The sequence below is a fragment of the Triturus cristatus genome, chromosome 4_1 (assembly GCF_964204655.1).
Source record: "Triturus cristatus chromosome 4_1, aTriCri1.1, whole genome shotgun sequence".
In the NCBI taxonomy this organism is placed as follows: Eukaryota; Metazoa; Chordata; class Amphibia; order Caudata; family Salamandridae; genus Triturus; species Triturus cristatus.
Genome location: NC_140585.1, coordinates 44635093 through 44654249, shown reverse-complemented (window position 1 = coordinate 44654249; position 19157 = coordinate 44635093). Strand labels below are relative to the sequence as shown.

General features: G+C 51.2%; 1 protein-coding gene across 3 annotated transcripts in view; it reads left to right on the top strand.

The window, feature by feature from the left end:
- LOC146839431 (voltage-dependent L-type calcium channel subunit beta-1-like) overlaps positions 1-19157 on the top strand; it is a 269660-nt gene that overhangs the window by 184938 nt on the left and 65565 nt on the right. For all 3 annotated transcript variants that reach the window (XM_085651479.1, XM_085651480.1, XM_085651481.1), the window contains 2 exons: positions 11819-11899; positions 12869-12927. In XM_085651479.1, coding sequence (XP_085507605.1) covers positions 11819-11899; positions 12869-12927 — 140 coding nt within the window. The remainder of the gene's footprint in view (positions 1-11818; positions 11900-12868; positions 12928-19157) is intronic.

Below are 19157 nucleotides of genomic sequence, written 5' to 3'. Positions count from 1 at the left end.
GGAGGAAAGCTTCCCCAGCATAGCCCGGTGAGGGGTGTTGAGGCTGTTCTCTGGTTTTTAGGTGCTCACAGGGCACCCGGCAGTCAAGCTGTTCTCCATGAGCGGGCCCGCCGTTGCGGGATGCTCCAACGATGGGGGACCAGTCTTCCTGTGTTTATGCCTATAGATATGGCTATGAGGTCTAGGCGTAATGTGATTCATGCGTGATGTTATGCCTTCAGTGATTTATGCCTCTAATGATGTTTATGCTCATGAGGTTATTGCGTAATGTGTTTATGAGGGTGAGGCCTAATGCGTAAGGTGTTTATGCTTAGGAGGGTTTCTAATGCTAATATGATAATGCTGAGGTCATTATTGTGCCAGTAGTTGCTGGTTGTGTTTTATATTTACTTACGTGTTCTGATGGTTCTGACCGTGGCCCGATTGGCCCGGTCCTCTATATAATCCCCCTGTGAATATTGCCTAGTGCCAGTTGGCACCATGTAAATGTGTGATTATGTTTCTAATGTGTTTTATGATAATACAAAGGCTATTTTTGATATTACCTTGCGTGGAGTTTCTTTTGTGGTGTGCCTAGTTTGTTGCTGCTGTGTGTGTGTGTGTTGCGCAAACGCTTTATACATTGCCTCTGAGATAAGCCTGACTGCTCTTGCCAAGCTACCAAGGGGGTGAGCAGGTGTTATCTTCAGCATGTAACTCCCTTGCTCTGACTACAGTGGTGGTTTCTGCCTGGCTTTGGTGCAAGCCTTAGCCAACCAGAAACCCAATTGTTACCATTGGTTGTCAGCGGTGAGGATAGGACTTGTGTTTGCGCAGTACCATAGCGACAACTGGTTGCACTACAAACTCTGCATTTAGATAATAACGTATTTGGGGATTATTTTGCCTGATTTTGTTTTCTCCTCGAGTGTCATTTTTAAATGGTGTTTTCTGTGCTTTTATTTTGGTGGCAGAAGAGAGAAAATGACAGGGCGGAGATGCCAGTAGGTGGAGAGGATCCCATAGATGGGGAGTGCCTTGCTGGGTCCAGTGCCTTTCCCTTTCCCCAGAGGAGTGGGTAGATAGGAGGGAAGAAAAGGAGTGTGGAGGAGAAAACGCTCGCTCAGGAGGGTGGCTGTCCCCTGAATGTAGTTGGAGTTGTCTGGATTCACCAGTAAGGGTGGGATCCAGTGGTGGCGCAATATGTAGTCCAGTGCAGGAAGTCCCATCCCCAGTTCCCAGAGTATGGTACCTGGTTCCCGGTAAGTGGGGTACAGGTTGACATTCATGGGCCGCAAGGAACTGTCTCACCAGTCTTGGAGGGCGTGTGTGGATGAGTGGTGTGGCGCACTGGACGATTGGGTGCGAGTTCTCTGACCAGGGAGCTTGCACGGGAGGCAGACCGCTGGCTGTGTGCTGGAGGGTCTGAAGAGGCATTGGGGAGTGATTCCAAAAATAGTGGCTCGGGTATCTTACGGGCCTGTGTGGATGAAGAGGTTCAGTGTAACACAGCTAGGTCCCAGTGTAGTGGGAGGGGTGTAGGTGCTCACGTCCTGTCTCAGTGGAGAAGGAGTGAGTGTGTTACTGTGTGTCCCAACGTGCCCAAAACCCAGTCTCAGGGCCTGGAGGGTTCCATTAGGGAGCGCCAGGTCGGGGGCCTAGGCTGTTCCTTTAGGCCATTTGAGGAGGATCTCCTAGTGTCTGGAGAACATGTAGTGTTTGTAAGCAGAGCTCTAGCAGTTCTGGTGTCTGGCGGTGCCACTCCAGTTGGGAGGGTACAGAAGTTCAGACTAAGGGGTGAGAGAAGGATGTGTTCCCCAGTGGGAGAACCAGTGGGTCAGGGACCAGCCAGAAGGGCTGAGTCTCATAGAAGTGACCATGGTGACACCACTTCTGTCCTGGGGATATTCGCGCACTGTCAGATGGACAGGGGTCGGGAGATCTGTGCCAGGCAGACTGTCACGAGACACATGAGTCTTGTGCTACCCTCGGGGGGGATACTGTGTGAGTCCCCAGAAGTCCTGACGTGCCAGGCAAGTGCTCAGCTGCGGGGTTCAGCCCGAGGTTGGGAGGCCACGATCAGGTTCAGCCTGACCTGGAGGGAAGGACATCTGTAATCAGTGTCCTGACCAGTTTTGGCTTCCAGGGGTACCGCTCCAAGGTGGGAGGGTGCAGAACTCTGGAAGGGGATGCAGAGGGAGGGAGCCCTCGCCTCTGACCCCGGTGCAACCTGAGGGTTTAGGCCCTAGGTTGGGAGACTTGGAAACTTTGTGATCAAGAGGAATCTCCGCCAAAGAGAACAGCTGAAGACTGAGGAAAAGTGCTGCCATTGCTGAGTGTCTGGGGGCTGACCTACAGTTGCTGTTTCTACTGAGGAGAGATCTAAAGGGCTGTGCTGTGTGCTTTGTCCCCTGCTTGAAGAGGAACTGTGCTGTGTGCTTTGTTTTTCTGAAGACAAGAGTCTCCGAGGGTCTGAGTGCGCTGGCCTCCTGTTAGGGAGTTTCAGCTAGTTGGAGAGCTGTGTTCTGAGGTTGCCTCACATAGGAGGAGAGTGCGGAACCCTAGAAGGGAGGTAGGGTGAGGAGACACTTCGCCTGAGACCTCCGGTCAGCCTGAGGGTGCGGACCCTAGGTTGGAGGATCAGTGGCAGTTGGGAGCTGCACTGATGGGTGGTAGAGTGGAGAATGGCTACTATGTGCCAGGGGCTACCTCCCCCACTCTGTGGATTGGCAAGGACCAGTAACATCTGGATGGCCTAGGGCCTGGTCCTGGCCGTGGACAACTAGGAAGTACCAGTGGGGTAGCCTAGTTGGGCCGGAGAGTTTTTTTTTTTTTACAGAGGGAACCACATGGGTTCAGAGTGGCGTAGAACCGAAGGGTGTCCCTGCAGTTGCGGGCCCGCGTTCTATCGCCCAAAGCAGGGAAGCCCATCAAGGGAGTGATTGGTCTACCCTGTGTTTTGGCTGGAAGGGGGTTGTGTTGGACTTAGCCCTTTTAGAAGGTTCACCCCTAAACCTTTTGCATTCTCCTAGCCTTTTTCTGTAACCTGGTGTTGGGGATTTTAGGCCTCTGGGCACTTTAGCACCGTGGTCCAGTGTAAAGTACGTGCGCTCTCTGTGTCCATTAGTGAGATTGGCCTGCCCGCCCATAGGAATGCATTGGGGATTCCCTGATCAGTGTTTCAGTGGTAATTCATGGTATGGGAGGAGCAGAGTGGTCGAGTTTGGTATGTATGAAATTGTGAGAATAAATACTGCGCAATGGTGTGCGCAGATTTATTATGACTGTTGGAGAAATGCCACTTTTAGAAGTTGGCGTTTCTGTGTGCTATGTGTCTGCCTGCCTGATGTGAATTGCGTGTCTGGCTTGTGAGTGACAGGGGCTGGGAGGTGTGTGTGGCTCCATGAGGGGCAGGGTGAGTCAGCGCTGGGCTGAATAGGACATCTGTGCTGGGAGTAGTGGGAGGAGTAATCCCCTGACTCAGAATAGGAGTGTGCCTGCCCTGTACAATGCTGGCTCCGCCCCCTGTGGTGTCTGATCACCTAGCCCCCACCTGACAAAGGGGAAGAGAAGCTTGCAAAACAAAGTGCTCCAAATCCCCCCTGAACCAGTTGCGTCTGGTTTCCCCATGCCCTGCACTACAGACAGAGCTTCTTGGTATAAGTATAGGGGCTGTGACCCCATGAAACGATTCAGCTCTTGTTCTGTATTTTGTGCTGTTTCTGGACTGCTGGGGCTTGCTGCTGCTAGGGCCCAGGAGGAACAGCAATGGGGGCTTGCCTTCCTCCTGGAGGGCCCTGTGTGCTGGCCTCCCTGGGCTCAGCTATGCCCCTTGAACCCTGAAGGACTTAGCATTTTGTGGGCACTTTATTTTACCCTGAAGAGGAGCGTTTTGGGCTTTAAACTGCAGCGCTGGGCTGCGAGCGTACCTCGTGGGAAAACCGGCGTGGGGATTCCCTCCCCACACTACACCAGAGCCAAGCGGGAGCCTACCCCGCATTTGCACTATTGTTAGGAGCGTCTCCAGTGCTCCTCTGAGCGGGAGCCCACCCCGCATGTATGTGCCTTGGAGCGGGTGCCCACCCCGCTATATGCCTCAATCCTGCGAAGCGGGAGCCTACCCCGCTATGTTATGCTCCTGTATGGCAGGAGCCTACCCCGTATTAGTGCGTATCGGGTGGGAGCCCACCCGCACTGTGGTGTTCTGAGACCGCGGGAGGCCACCCCGCATTCTGGTATTTAAAAGCAGAAGCCCACCCCGCGTTTGCCCAGGAGAGAGAAAGAGAAACAAAATCACTGCTGCTGCCTGCCTGGTAGTGGGCAGGGCCTTGCGGACGGAAGAGGAAAAGCCGGAAGCCATAGGACAGGAGACTACCCTGCCTCCGTGAGCCCGGCCTGAAGTCCCGGCCCCCAGGTGAGGGACCAGGTGAAGAGGAGAGATGGACGAGTGAAGGTCTGCGGGCAGGCGGGGCTCCCGTGAGCTGAGGGAGCCCCGCGGTGTCAGGAGAAGTGACGAGAGCCCTGAGCAGCGGAGAGAGTCCACGGAGGAGTCCAGCGGGAGGAGAGCCTCCCCAGCATAGCCCGGTGAGTGGGGCTGAGGCTGTTCTTTGGTTTTTAGGTGCTCATGGGGCATCCGGGCAGTCATGCTGTTCTCCATGAGCGGACCCGCCGTTGCTGGATGCTCCAACGATGGGGAGCCAGTCTTCCTGTTGGCATTAGTGCTCACGAGGCACCCGGGCGGCCATGCTGATGTCCTGAGCGGCCCCCGCCTGATAGGGGGTCACTCCACGTTGGGGCACTAATTGGCACAGGTTGTTGGTGCCAGTGAAGGCACAGTGCCTATTTTCCATGAGCCGACCCGCCGTTGCCGTCCGCTCTAACGATGGGGGCATGTTATTTAGAGAGTCCCAGTGGGGCAGGAGAGGCACCATGAGTGCCAGGCCTTCCTTACATCACAGCTGCCCGGCAATTAGCGGGCAGCTGCTACGTTTAGGCCAGGGTGTATGGAAGACTGCCAGAAGGGGACCCAGGAGGCACCGTGGTGCAGGCACATTGTGCACTTCTTGTCTGTTGCGTTGGCAGCCCTGACTTTCTGGACAGAGGGCATGGGGGCCCTCCCTTTAGAGGCCAGTTGGCATGGGGGACAAGTTGGCTGTTGGTAGGGCCCAATAGCCCTAATGTGATGCCCCTTTCACCATGTGTTTATGCCTACAGATATGGCTATGAGGTCTAGGCGTAATGTGATTCATGTGTGATGTTATGCCCACAGTGATTTATGTGATTTGAGTTGTACTCCCTGATATATGCCTCTAATGATGTTTATGCTCATGAGGTTATTGCGTAATGTGTTTATGCGGGTGAGGCCTAATGCGTAAGGTGTTTATGCTTAGGAGGGTTTCTAATGCTAATATGATAATGCTGAGGTCATTATTGTGCCAGTAGTTGCTGGTTGTGTTTTATATTTACTTACGTGTTCTGATGGTTCTGACCGTGGCCCGATTGGCCCGGTCCTGTATATAATCCCCCTGTGAATATTGCCTAGTGCCAGTTGGCACCATGTGAATGTGTGATTATGTTTCTAATGTGTTTTATGATAATACAAAGGCTATTTTTGATATAACCTTGCGTGGAGTTTCTTTTGTGGTGTGCCTAGTTTGTTGCTGCTGTGTGTGTGTGTGTTGCGCAACCGCTTTACACATTGCCTCTGAGATAAGCCTGACTGCTCGTGCCAAGCTACCAAGGGGGTGAGCAGGGTTTATCTTCAGCATGTAACTCCCTTGCTCTGACTAGAATGGTGGTCTCTGCCTGGCTTTGGCACAAGCTTTAGCCAACCAGAGATCCCATTTCTAACAATGCGCATTACAGTTGCAGTTCAAGCATGGCATGTGAATCTGTTACAGAAACCAATCTGCAAAGCTACAGTTGCAGGTAACTTCATTTTGTAGCGCACACCGTGAGTCACACATTGATGAGGCAATAGAAAGGACCGCGCCGCCCAGAGGAAATAAAGTACAGTTTCCTGTGAACACACCTGCCAGTGTCATGGCTGAACACAGTGGTGCCTGCTGTGAGATCCTTCCTCCCCTGGGTGCTCGGCCTTTCCCCCCTTGCATGCAGCCTCGCACTGTGTCTCAGGTCTGTGTGTGTGTTTGCAGTGGTGACCTGTCAATAACGTGCGCGCCTTGTTATCTTCCCTTCGGCTTCGTTCACTCCTGCTACAGCAAAGCAGAAGCAGAAATCGGTAAGTGAGCCCCTCCACCGCTCTCCCTACCTTCACATGATCCTCTCACCTTCTGTCCCCACTGCACACTGTCTCCAAGCTGTGATGCTGTGGTGTTTGTGAGATGTTCTGATTCCGACATACATGAGGTCCCAGCTGCACAAAATAGGTGGGAAATTCAACACAAAATAGACGTTGTGAGAATTTTTATATTTGCGAATTTGCACACTCGTGAGGAGATACTTTTGGGGGCATTCAAAATTGTAATTCTCGCTGCCGTGTGAGCCTCCTCACTTCCGGCGGGACAGAACTAGGCGCCATTTTTTCTTGACCGCGCTCTAGTCTCCCCACCACCGGCAATATTTTAATGCACGCTGCACGTTCGCGCAGCGGACGCGCCGCTGGCGCGCCTAAGGCAAGCCCGTCTGCGCCCGTCAGCAGCCCGACGGGAGCCGGGGCCAGTTATGCTGCCCATTTCAGGGAGGAGGATTCTCGCAACTGGTCCTACTCACGTGAGTGTCTTATCCAGATGCGGGGGTCGTCTTGCAATCTGAAGCAGTTCCCTAACTTGTATGGGACGCAAGACTTTGTGTGCGAGGCGTGTGGCTTCTGCCTTGAGTTGGGTGTGGGTTCTGGCACTAAAACATCTAACTCCCCTGTCATTTCGGCGGCGCTACTCAATGCGCGCTCTCTGAAAAAGCACCACGCAGAAGTGTTTGAGCTCCTAGACGATAAAGCTCTGGACTTTCTATTTCTCACAGAGACGTGGCTTGACAATTCCTCCGACCCTATCGTCACATTGGCCATTCCTCGGGGTATAAAATCAGCAGATTAGATCGTACTACAGGGAGAGGTGGGGGTTTGGCTGTTATTTTCAAAGAGACGTGGGCGTTGGATAAGTGCTCGCTCAGCACGTGGGAGGGCTGTGAAGTTCTGGACTTTAACCTCCGCTGTTCGGCCCACTTTTCTCTGGGTGGGTCCCTGATTTACCGTCCTCCGGGAGTAGCCCATGCTTTCCTCCAGGCCTGTGTGGAGGCGGTCTCCATGAGAGCTCTACAGTTCTCCCACTATCTGATTCTTGGCGACATCAATATTCATTTCGATCAAAATAATTTAAAAGACACACGCGATTTTCTTGACATTTGCCATTCTGCGCAGCTCTCTCAATGGGTCGATCAGGCTACTCATATTGGGGGACATATTCTTGATCCTATCTTTTCCAACTTCCCTATCTCAGTCAAAGCTCCACTCCCTGTCCCCTGGTCGGATCATTTTCTAATCCCCTTCTCATGGGTGGTGACCCCGCCCGCTGTCAGTCCAATGGTCAGTCACAAACCAGCATTCAAGAAGGTTGACCCCCTTCTCTTTGCTAAGGCGCTGGCGGCAAATAGGCCACCTCTGTCACAAGACCTTGACCAGTGTCTTGATGCCTTTTCTAGCTGGCTTTTGGGCTCCTGGGCGGCCATTGCCATACCCACCTCGGCTAGACAGTCTAGAGCTTCCCCCTCTAAACCCTGGTTTACGGAGGATCTGCGTCTCCTCAAGCAGGGTTGTAAGAAATTGGAGCGCGCCTGGCGTCTTAGTAATTATTGTCCGCTAGCGAAGAAGCAACTCAGGCTAGGTCAAAAGACTTATTATAAAGCGATCTCTTCTGCTAAAAGGGCTTTCTTCGCCAGTCGGATCGATCAAGCCAAGAACAACTCGAAATAAATTTTTTCCATCGTCCAAAGCTTTCTGTCCCCTGTGGCGCAGAGCTGCATCCTACCTGCAACTACGGCTTGGTGCGAGACGCTCTCTACTTTCTTTCGAGACAAGATTTTAAAGATACAAAACAGCTTCTCTGCCTCGCTGGTTTCTACTGGGCCTATGGCTCCTTCTGTCTCCTCTCTCTCTGCTCCAGTGATTCTGCCTACTATTCATTCCTTGTCCAATTTCTCCCCGGTGGATCTCCCGGGCACTCTGAGAATTCTTCAGGGTCTGAAGTCCGGTTCTCCGGACGATCCTTGCTCTGCAAGACTCCTGGCTTCAGTAGCAGAAACAGTCAATGAGGAAGTGAATTTTATTATTAATCTATTCTTGCAGGAGGGCAGGGTTCCTAGTTGTTGGAAGCAGGCCAAAATCCTCCCTCTACTGAAGAAATCGACTCTCGATCCTTCAGTGCCGGGAAACTACAGACCCATTTCTCTTCTCCCTAGTCTGTCTAAAGTTTGTGAGAAGATAGTGAACAGACAGCTGTCTGAGTTTGTCGAAAGTGCGAATCTCCTTCATCCTGCACAATCGGGTTTCCGGCCTTTCTTCAGTACGGAAGGTGCTCTTCTGGAAATCTCTGAAGCAATTCGGGACTGTCTAGATGCCGGCGGGAAGGCTGCCCTTGTGCTGCTCGACCTGTCGGCAGCCTTTGATACTGTCCCCCATTCTTTGTTGCTGGACAGACTCTCGAAGATTGGTGTGTCGGGCCCAGTCTGGGACTGGATCAAATCTTTTTTGGATGGCCGCTACCAGCAAGTCTGGTTACCCCCGGCGGCTTCAACCCCACTTTTAGTTGGTACAGGTGTTCCCCAGGGTTCGTCCCTTAGCCCCCTCCTGTTCAATATCTATCTTACTCCTCTGGTCTTTTTAGCAGAGGGGTTGGGGGCCAAGGTCATTGCATATGCCGACGATACGCAACTTCTGTTCACCTGGGACAAACAGGGGTCCTCAGTGGCCCGTGTACAGAGGTGTCTCTCCTCGGTCTTTGATTGGATGGCGTCGGCTCATTTAAAATGCAATGAGGACAAATCCGAGGTGCTGATGTTTGGTGACTTCCCCTCTGGATTCAGGGAGGCTATTTGGCCACCTGAGTTCCCACCACCTGTTTCTAACAGCCAGACCGTTAAGAACCTGGGCATTTTTTTCGACAGTAACCTTTCCTTTTCTAGCCAGGTTACTCGTTTGACAGGTTGTTGTTTCGGTCTTCTCAAAATTTTGAGAAGATTCCTTCCGTTGCTGCCTCAAGCGGCTAGGGAATCTGTGGTTCGGGCTCTTATTTTGTCCCGCTTGGACTATGCCAATGCCCTCTATGCCGGGCTCCCAGCCTATGCTCTCAATAAGCTTCAAGTTACCCAGAATGCGGCTGTCCGCCTGCTGGGGGGGCTGGGTCCCAGACAGAGTGTTCAGGGTTACCGTCGCTCCCTCCACTGGCTTCCGGTCAGAGCCCGGATTGTTTTTAAATCTCTTACCCTTGCACATCGCGCCCTGCACAGTCGGGGGCCAGGATACCTTCAGAAAAGGTTTTCGTTCTACGTGCCGGAGCGTAACTTGAGGTCTTCCTCCCTCAGGCTTATGAAGGTGCCGCGTTTCCAGCGCCATAGACTAGGTGGCGCCTCCCTGGTTTTGTTTGCGGCACGCGCCTGGAATGAGCTCCCCCTTTCTCTCCGATTGGTTGAAGACTCTGGGGCTTTTAAAAAACTACTAAAAGCTTACCTCTTCTCGTAGGGTCGAGTTTTTTATTTTTGTCATCCCTGAATCGCGCCGGGACACTCTTCGAGTATCTGTGCGCGTAATAAAAGTAAATAACATAACATAACATAACATAACATAACGTTAGAGACAGAAGAGCAGCAGGGAGTGGCGACTGAAGAGGAACTATGCAAACCCTTAAAACGACTAACTACTCCTTTCGCAGCTACCCTAAGAGCACCAACCACTAAAGACCTATTGCATGGGTGACTAGGAAGTGAGTGTGAACTGTAGAGCCAGTCAGGGCCCCTGCCATAGAGCCACATCCTGCCAGCAGGGCTTCTGTGCCTAAATGGCTACGTTGCAGGTGCTTCATAAAATGACTGCTGCGGCATCCGTGCCTTCCTATAACCAGGGCCACTGGAATTATGCGGCAGGGGAGCACCACATCCTGTGGCAGGGTGACTAAATTATACGGATTGATGCGGCACATTTTGTCATTTTTTATTTTGTGATTTTTACACATTTAACATTGTCTGGGCAAAGAGTTCACCTTCTTACTACCAGTTTAACATCCAAATACAGCAATAAGCAATAGAAAGAAGGCCAGTGAACCTTGGCATTGGGATTTCCACAGTGCGGGGACACGTCTGTTGAGTCATTTTTGAACCGTTTCAGCCGGAAACAAAATGTTACAATCTGCAGCTTATGCGGCGGATGATGGGTGAGTGGCAAGTGCCGCGAATCCATAAGTATGCAGAAAGTGCCGCAGCCGTAGAACCGCATAATTTCAGTCGCCCTGCCTAGACTGTCTTTAGACAACAGCACTTCCTTCAGTTCCTTCTGTGAGGCCCGGAGTATTTCCAGGTTTTTGAGGGCGACGATCTTCCTTTTGTTTCCCAATTTGCTAGAGTTGAATTTACCAGGTATTGCAGAGCTGCGTCTTTTAGCACAAAGAGCAGATCACCATTTGAGATCAGAAACTAAAAACACGAAAAAAGACGAATATTCTTTAGGTGAAATCAGAACATCAATTCCTGGTCTACTTGTGTGTGTCACGAAAGGAAGGGTCTTTGAACGTGGGTCGCCACCCACCAACCCCAATCCTTCCTGGATTCACAGAGCTCTGAACTGATCAGTCCCCTTCTCAGTGGAAAAGTGGTGCCATCATTTCTGCTCCGCCACTACCTTGGAGCAAAATGTATCCAAACAGCAAACTGTCACCCACTCCAATCCCCTCCTGGAAATCTTCTAGTCTTCCCAGGGACCATGAAAGGGCATTTGGCTTGCTCATCTGTCAGTGTGACTCCTCAACTTAGTGAAAATTCCCTTTAATGTGCAATGCCCAGTCTCATGACCCTCCCCTACCATCATTCTCCCAGCACATGTTGCAACAGGACCTTCTCTGCCCCGAGTAAGACACAGTGGGAGATGGGACTGCAGCAAGTCCTTCTGGGAGAAATATACAGAAAGAAATCCCAACTTCAGGAAAACACCTCACTTTAATGTTAATGGACTAACAGCGGTTATCTCTGGTCATCCATGGATGGCTGTAGCCTCCTGCTTTTTTGCTCAAAGTTTGACCTGGGTATAGCAGAAGGTGGGGCTGCTTGGACATATTTATTGTGAGAGTCCAGATTGCAGGGAAATCTGTGCATGGCAGGCCACTGCATCGAAGGAGGTTCTTGCACAGAACACCCATTGGTGGGAGTCTACAATAACCTTTCAAGAACCTTAAAGAATGTAATAGGGTGAAGTGGGTCCATGAGACTTGAGACCCAAGCTTGTTGTGGACAACATTTGTGTATGTGTTTGGTACTGTACTTTGTACTGTGTGCTTTGTCGTGTGTATTTTGTGTATTTAGATTGTGCTGTGGCACTTGCTTTCCTTATCACATGTTGCACCGTGTAGAGTTTATGAAGTGTTTTGAGTTTGAAGAACATATATAGTGTGACATACTTCCTGATGCATGCACTGCGCGGTGCACTAGTCCCAGAATGTACCCTCCTTTATGCACACTGTTTGCTGCAGTGTTTAAAATATCTCCTGCATTATGCCATCTCACGTCTCTCTTGTTCATCTCATTGCCTCTCTGGGTTTCTGTGGTGGGTCCTTGTTTTTGAGATGCGCCCTTGGCAGATTGTAGATACCACTGCATATCTGACATTTCTTTCTTGCAGATTGAGCACGTGCCACCATACGATGTAGTGCCATCTATGAGACCCATCATCCTTGTGGGTCCCTCGCTGAAAGGCTACGAGGTAAGGAGCTAGTCTGAGTGTCATAGCCATTCCATGGTTATCACTCTGGGAACATGCAGGTAGGTGAGCGCCCACCTCTATCTTCCTCCTCCTAACACTGCCATGGGGCCTTCTCTGAAAGGCATTGACTTAAGGAGATGACGTCTGGACTTCCCCTCATCCTTTACCATGAGTCCTCACCAAAGGACTGTGCGATAAGAAACAGGCCCAGGAATCGTCATATCAGCGTAGGACATTCAGTGGTGGGATATCCAGAATCTCACTCGTTCCTCCTGCCTTGGCGTCTCTTCCCACCATGAGGGCCTCATGAAGGGCTGTGAGGTGACTTGTGAACTCCCTCTAAAATCAACTGAAGAGAGTTCAGGGTATGGGTTCACCACACTATTCCATCTGTGTGAGGGGCTAGTATGGGGTAAGTACAGGGCCCATTCACAGAATATGCATTTGTGTTTGACATCAACTCAACTAATATCTCTTATACAATCTCTAACTGCGAGTGTGCTTCTCTTCTTTCAACTTCCTTTTATGTATCCATTCTTCCGCCCCCGCACAGAACCTCTCCAGATGGACTGTGATTAGGTGAAGAGCCCTAGATCATACAGTGTCCATGAGACTGCGAAATCGAAACGTCTCATCATTTTCTTAATGTTTATGTCTGTGCTTCTCTCGGTTGGTCCGTTCTCCAGATTTTCTGAAAGAGGTGGGAGATGCAACACTTTTAATCCTGTCTTGAGAGGCGTTGATAAGACCCCTTTAGAGCAGGCAGCATTGATATCCAAGCCAGGCTCATGAAGAGATAAAGGGCAACGCTCCACCACTCTCTACTGGAAAAGCACAGTTTAAACAAACCGGTGACTCGCTTACTTAGGATTGTAGTCCAGACATGCGCTCTTTTTCGCTCTGTAAGTAACCTCTTTCCTCTAGTTGCTCTCCCTGAATACTCTTGTATATTCTTTTTTCACGCTGCAGGTCACAGACATGATGCAGAAAGCCCTCTTTGATTTCCTGAAACACAGATTTGATGGCAGGTAAGCAGCATTGAGAAGCAATAGGACAGTGGGGTTGCGGGGATTAAATAGCGAGACAATTAGAACGCATGTCTGGGGGGACGCAGAGTGATCCCTGCTATGCGTGATTCGTACACTTATGTTAAAAGCAGACAATACACACCGTGACCAGTTCCTCTCTGAAAATAATCAATTCATTGGTAATTCCTTCCCTCCTGGGGCTTATACTGCTGCATGCCTCAACTTATTAATGTTAACACACAAAAAGTCTCCACTGGATCTGTGGAGGAGGGAACTAGAGGCACAGGGGTTCTAGGAGCTGGCAGCCTCCACTATAACTGTTTACCACAAGAAGCCGCTCCTAGTGTGATAACCCAAAACGAGTTACAGGAACGTCGTAAGTGTGGGCATCTCACAAAAAGTTGCGGACTGGTCTCACACACCACCTGGTGTCATGCTTCATCATTGACCAGTCCTCGCCCTCTAAAACCTTCGTTTGATAGAGGGCGGGCATACACTTGACGACAAGGATGCACTTTCTAAATGGTTAAGTGGGGGCCCGTGAGATTGTGAGTGAGGTTAAAAATCATTATAGTGGTCAAAAGTGATTTTAATGTGATTGACAACTATATGATATTAAAAATTATGTGTGACGGTGTATAGGGTTTTAATGTCCCCTAACCGTCCTATGTGTAACTATACGGTGGATGGCACTTAAAAACAACCAGGATATCGTTATCAAACCAGCGGATAAGGGGGGCGCGACTGTCCTGATGGACCTCGCGATGTACCGAGATGAGTGCATGAGACTGCTAGCAGACACGAACAGCTATGCAATACACCAGAGGGACCCCACGGGCCCAATTAAGATCAAAATCAAGAACATGGTGGAAGAAGCTCTAGGTAACGATTGGATCACGAAGCAAGAAGCGGAGTTCTTAATTAACGACGAACCTAGGATGCCGCGCTTCTACATCTTACCCAAGATCCACAAGGGACGCATGCCACCGCCAGGCAGACCAATCAATCAATCAATCAATCAATCAAGGACACTTATAAAGCGCGCTACCTACCCGTAGGGTCTCAAGGCATCGGATCAGTGTTAGAACCTTTGTCCCAATTTTGCGATTGGTTCCTACGGCCCATTGTCAAGGAAACACAATCATACCTTAAGGACACGAAAGACGTCCTATGCCTCCTAAGAGATCTGGAGATTGATACCACAAGTGACTGGCTTATAACTATGGACATTGAAGCCCTGTACACCAGCATTCCGCAACGACGAACTTTGGAGGTGGTAGAAAACATCATCTTGCGCAGGGAGTGGGATTTTGTTACCCCCCAACATTTTATCATGGAATGCGCTGAGTTGGCACTTACAGAAAACTTCTTTGAATTCGAACAGGTCATCTACCATCAAATAACAGGCACTTCGATGGGGAGCACATTTGCTCCCAGCCTGGCCTGTCTGTATGTCCAACAGTTTGAAGATGATTTCATCAATAATGTAGTGAACCCATTTCAAAACCACATAAAGATCTGGAAACGTTACATAGATGACGTACTGATTGTATGGAATGGAACAGAAGAGAACGCCACAGCCTTCGTCCAGTGGGTGAACCTTCAAGATAGCCATCTTAAATTCACTCACACCATCAATAAAAACCACGCAATCTTCCTGGACTTGGATATAACACTCACAAGTGAGGGGATCACAACTAAGGTTCATAACAAACCCACCGACAAAAATAGCCTACTCCTGTAACCAGCTAGACACTAGGCAAAAAGTTGGGGGTAGCCATAGTCAAGTAGAGGCCCTTCGTGACACCGGGGCCAGCATCACCGGTGTCCTCAGTCATTTAGTCAACGAAGATCAGGTCCTCCTCAACGTCTTTTGCCCGGTAATTTCCGCTGACAATACAGAAAGTCTGTGTAAGGTAGCCCTGGTGCCTTTTGAATGGGGAGGAGTGGTCGGCAAACTGAAAGTCGCAGTGAGAACCTCCCAGCCAGTCGACTGTCTCCTAGGGAACGACCTGGAAAGTTCCCCCTGGAAACAAGTCGAGCGCAAGACCCACCTAGGGATGATGGGTCTCCCTGAGTGGGTGTGCGCCACCACCCGATCTATGGCAGCCCGACTGACCCCCCTTGGGGAAGTCGAAGGCGCCCCGACCACCGAAGACAGGATGGTCCCCGCCGAGGGCCCCCACATCCCCCCACAAGGAGGGTCAGTCGCCAGTGACGAACCCCCACCTTCCGACTCCGCACAGGTCACCGAGTTAGGCGATCTGCCCGAGTTGGCCCAGTGGCGCCACGAGGGGGGCCCCTCCCGAGAGGAGTTCTGCCGGGAGCAAGCTACCTGTCCTTCCCTGGTCGGGCCCCGGCAACAAGCAGCGGCCCAGGCCGCGGGCGACCAAACTGGAACACACCGGGTATATTGGGAAAATGACCTTTTGTACAGCGAGCAGAAGTCGGTGGAGCTAGGATCCGCCCGGGTGCTGGTGGTACCCCTACGCTTCCGAGACCTCCTCCTGGGCTTGGCCCACGACGTCCCCCTCGCAGGCCACTTGGGCCAGGACAAAACCTACAGTCGCCTCGTGACTCACTTCTACTGGCCCAGAATGAAAGCGGATGTAGAAGCCCACTGCAAGTCCTGTCCCACGTGCCAGGCTAGTGGGAAGAGCGGAGGAAAGCACAAGGCTCCCCTCCAACCCTTCCCTGTCGTCAGTACCCCTTTTGAACGAGTCGGGATCGACATCGTGGGGCCCCTGGACCCCCCAACCTCCCAAGATCACCGCTTTATCCTCGTCCTGGTGGATCATGCCACCGATACCCTGAGGCCATACCCCTGCGCACCGTCACAGCCCCCGTGGCGGGCCGGGCGTTGATGGGAATCTTTTCCCGTATGGGTTTTCCCCGCGAGGTCGTGAGCGATCGCGGTACGAACTTCATCTCCAAATACATGACGTCCCTGTGGCAACAATGTGGAGTGTCCTATAAGTTCACCACCCCGTACCACCCCCAAGGAAATGGCCTGGTAGAGCGGTTTAACCGGACTCTGAAGGGGATGATCGCGGGCCTAGAAGAGCCCCTCCGACGTAAGTGGGACGTCCTGCTCCCCTGCCTCCTGTTCGCCTACCGGGAAGTCCCCCAGAAATCCTTGGGGTTCAGCCCCTTCGAGTTACTCTACGGGCACCCCGTCCGGGGGCCCCTCAGCCTGGTCAAAGAAGGGTGGGAGGCGGCGCCCCGAGGCCCCCCCGAGATGTGTTCCGATACGTCCTGACCCTCCGAAACCAGACTCGGAAGTTCCGAGAGCTGGCCGAGGCCAACCTGGAGGCGAGCCAGGAAGAGATGAAGTGCTGGTACGACCAGAATGCCACTCTGGTCGAGTTCCAGCCGGGCCAGCAGGTATGGGTCATGGCCCCCGTGAAACCCTGCGCCCTCCAGGATAAATGGACCGGGCCCTTCAAAGTGATTGAGCGGGACGCGCATACAGTCATTGACACGCTTGTAATTCTCTTGAGCCCGCCGTGAGGGGAACGGCCAGCGCTTGGGGGAGCAACAGGTCCTTACCTGCAACGATCTTCGCCAGCGTATTTCACCGCTGTGAGGGGAACGGCCTGGAAAACTACCTCTCCCAGCATCCCTAGCGCCCGACACCTGCCGTTGTTGTCATCAGGCAGCGCCGGGGCACTATTTGAGGCTGTGAGCTGCCTCGCTGCACGGGACGCGCGCGGGCCGCGCCCGGGCGAAGCCCGGGCCAAGGGCGGGCCCGTCCTTGCCCGTCACTGACCGGAGTTGGCCGGGGCGGGGCCACCCCTCTAAGCTGTGCCATACCACCATCGGTCTCCCCAAGGTACTGTGGACTTTGCTTTCTAACGATCCTTTGATACCATCCCAGGTTGTTAACCCCGTTCTCCCTGCTATCCATCTGCTAAGTACGGCGGCAGCCGGCCCCCCCACGTTAGTTTGCTTCTTTTGACTTTACCCAGACAGAGCAGCCATTGTCCATTGTCTATCGTGTAATAAGGTCAATTTTGAGAACTTGTGATTAGCCCGGGTTTAGTCTGGGCTTGGCCTGTGCTCGCCTGTGATTGGACAAGGCTGAGTTTGCCCACATCTTTTGGCCTTTTTCTCACATTTTATTGTGTTTTTTAACACTGCAGGCATCCACCTATTACTATAGCTCGGGCTTGTCATAGGTATTACTTGTTTCTATTTCACCCTAACATGCCTCTAAGGTCAGGTAAAGACCGTACAGTCCAACTGCAAACTTCCAAGGGAATAGTTTCTGGCCCACTAGATGCTTTTATAACCCGAGCTACCGGGATTCTAGAAAAAGAAATAGCAATGACCGAGAAAAGGCTCTCCCTAGATTTAGTCAGCGGTAAGCGTTCCTCCATAGGTGCCCTTGCTACAATTTCTAGCCCTGCAGCCCAAGCCCCGTCTAATCATTTACATTCAATAACGACAGAGGCACTGATACATGTTGTGGGAGATGGGGTGGATTCTCCACATTCGACAGACAATTTTGATTTGAGCTCTGATGTCACCCAGCATAATGGGTCATATGTTAGTGGCATAGACAGAGTGGACACAATTAATAATTCGGTGCCGAAGCCACCGGAAGTGTCTGACTCCATCAAAAAAAAAACCTGTAAAAGGGAAAATACTCAAAGCAAACATGGGGGGAGAGTACATAAGCTGCCTAAATCAAATGCTCCTAATAAATCCAATGCAGCTGCTCCGCAGTTTCACAATGCTACACACCCCCCCTCGGTACATCCCAATGTATTGTGCCCCACTCTAACCCCTATCGGTTCATCAGATCCTTGCCCTACTTGTTTTAACAGCGATGAAATCCTGCTGGTAAAAATGGAGGCCATGTTCAAAACCCTCCTGCTTCCCGTCTTGGAGCAAACAAGGTTGATGTCCATCAAAATTGAAGCCTTGGAGTCTGTCGCGAACATGAACATGCGCCTACTCCAGAAGCTAACTGCTCCCTCCATAGTAGTGGGGGCCTCTACCTCTCAGGCAAACATAATTAATAACACAGACAATGTGAGGCTTGGTAAAACAATGGGGGTTGTAAAAACAACATCTATGGCACAGGTGGGCTCCAAGGATATAGATAGCACCGCTGGTGCTGGCACCCTGGTGCAGGAACCCAGTAAAACCTCCTCTATGATATCAGCGCAACGAGCTCAAACTGGTAGGATGGATGACAGGGTAAATGTTGCACATAGCACCCCATCCCAGCCTCCTTCAGGAAAGCCAACTACTATTCGTAACCCCACATTTCATAATGGGGGAAACATTGTTCAGGGTGTTCACCTCTGCACTGACCTACCCCCAGAATCTAATCAATATACCATTGTGTTAACTGGGGCAGCACCCGTCAAGGAGGGTGTTAAAGAGACAGACAGGGACCTACGTAATAAAGTAGTATTCTGGCTGAATAAAAACCGCCCTCTCCCGCCATCAACTTCAACCGAAATCCTATTAGTGAGAAGAGTTGATTGGGTGGGTTTTGGGACTAAAGATTTAGAGGGTGACTGCATTCTGGTATCGTTTAAGGATCCCTGGGTGGTAGAGTCTATTCGAAGGGAAGCAAGGTTTGCAAGAATGGGGGATGTACAAACACTGGATCTTGCTTATTTTTATCCCAATAGACATTCTAAACTCACACCAGGCCCCCATCCCAAGCGATTATTAGACAGGAGGCGTTCGATTGTGAGAACACATTACCACTCCCAACATCTTCAACTCTTCAATCGTTACGGCCCTCTTTCTGACCTTGAGGCTGTCGATTGACTACATTTACCAAGTAAAGAGTACAGTATTGTGGAGAGCCATAGGAATGTAATATCTGTGCCCGGAAGGGTGGAATCTTCTATGGGGCATGTTGTTGGGGGGGGCCCATTGTTAAATCTTATGGGGGGGTTGGTTGAAGCAACTACTGAGGATATTTCAGAGGAAATCGTGGGGGTGGATGGTGTTTGTATGACCCCAAGACTCGAGTTACGGGCTGAACCTGTGAAGGTAGTGGAGATCCCAGCCCCCACTGTGCCAATGATCCAATCACATAAAAGCAATGTAACAACTCCACACGATATTTTAAAGGTAGCCTCCTGGAATGTGGCTGGGATCAAGGGCCGGCTACACTCAGAGGAGTGGTTGGAATTTATAGATACCTTTGATATTATATTACTCCAGGAAACTTGGGCTACGGCCCCAATCCATAGGGTTGGGTT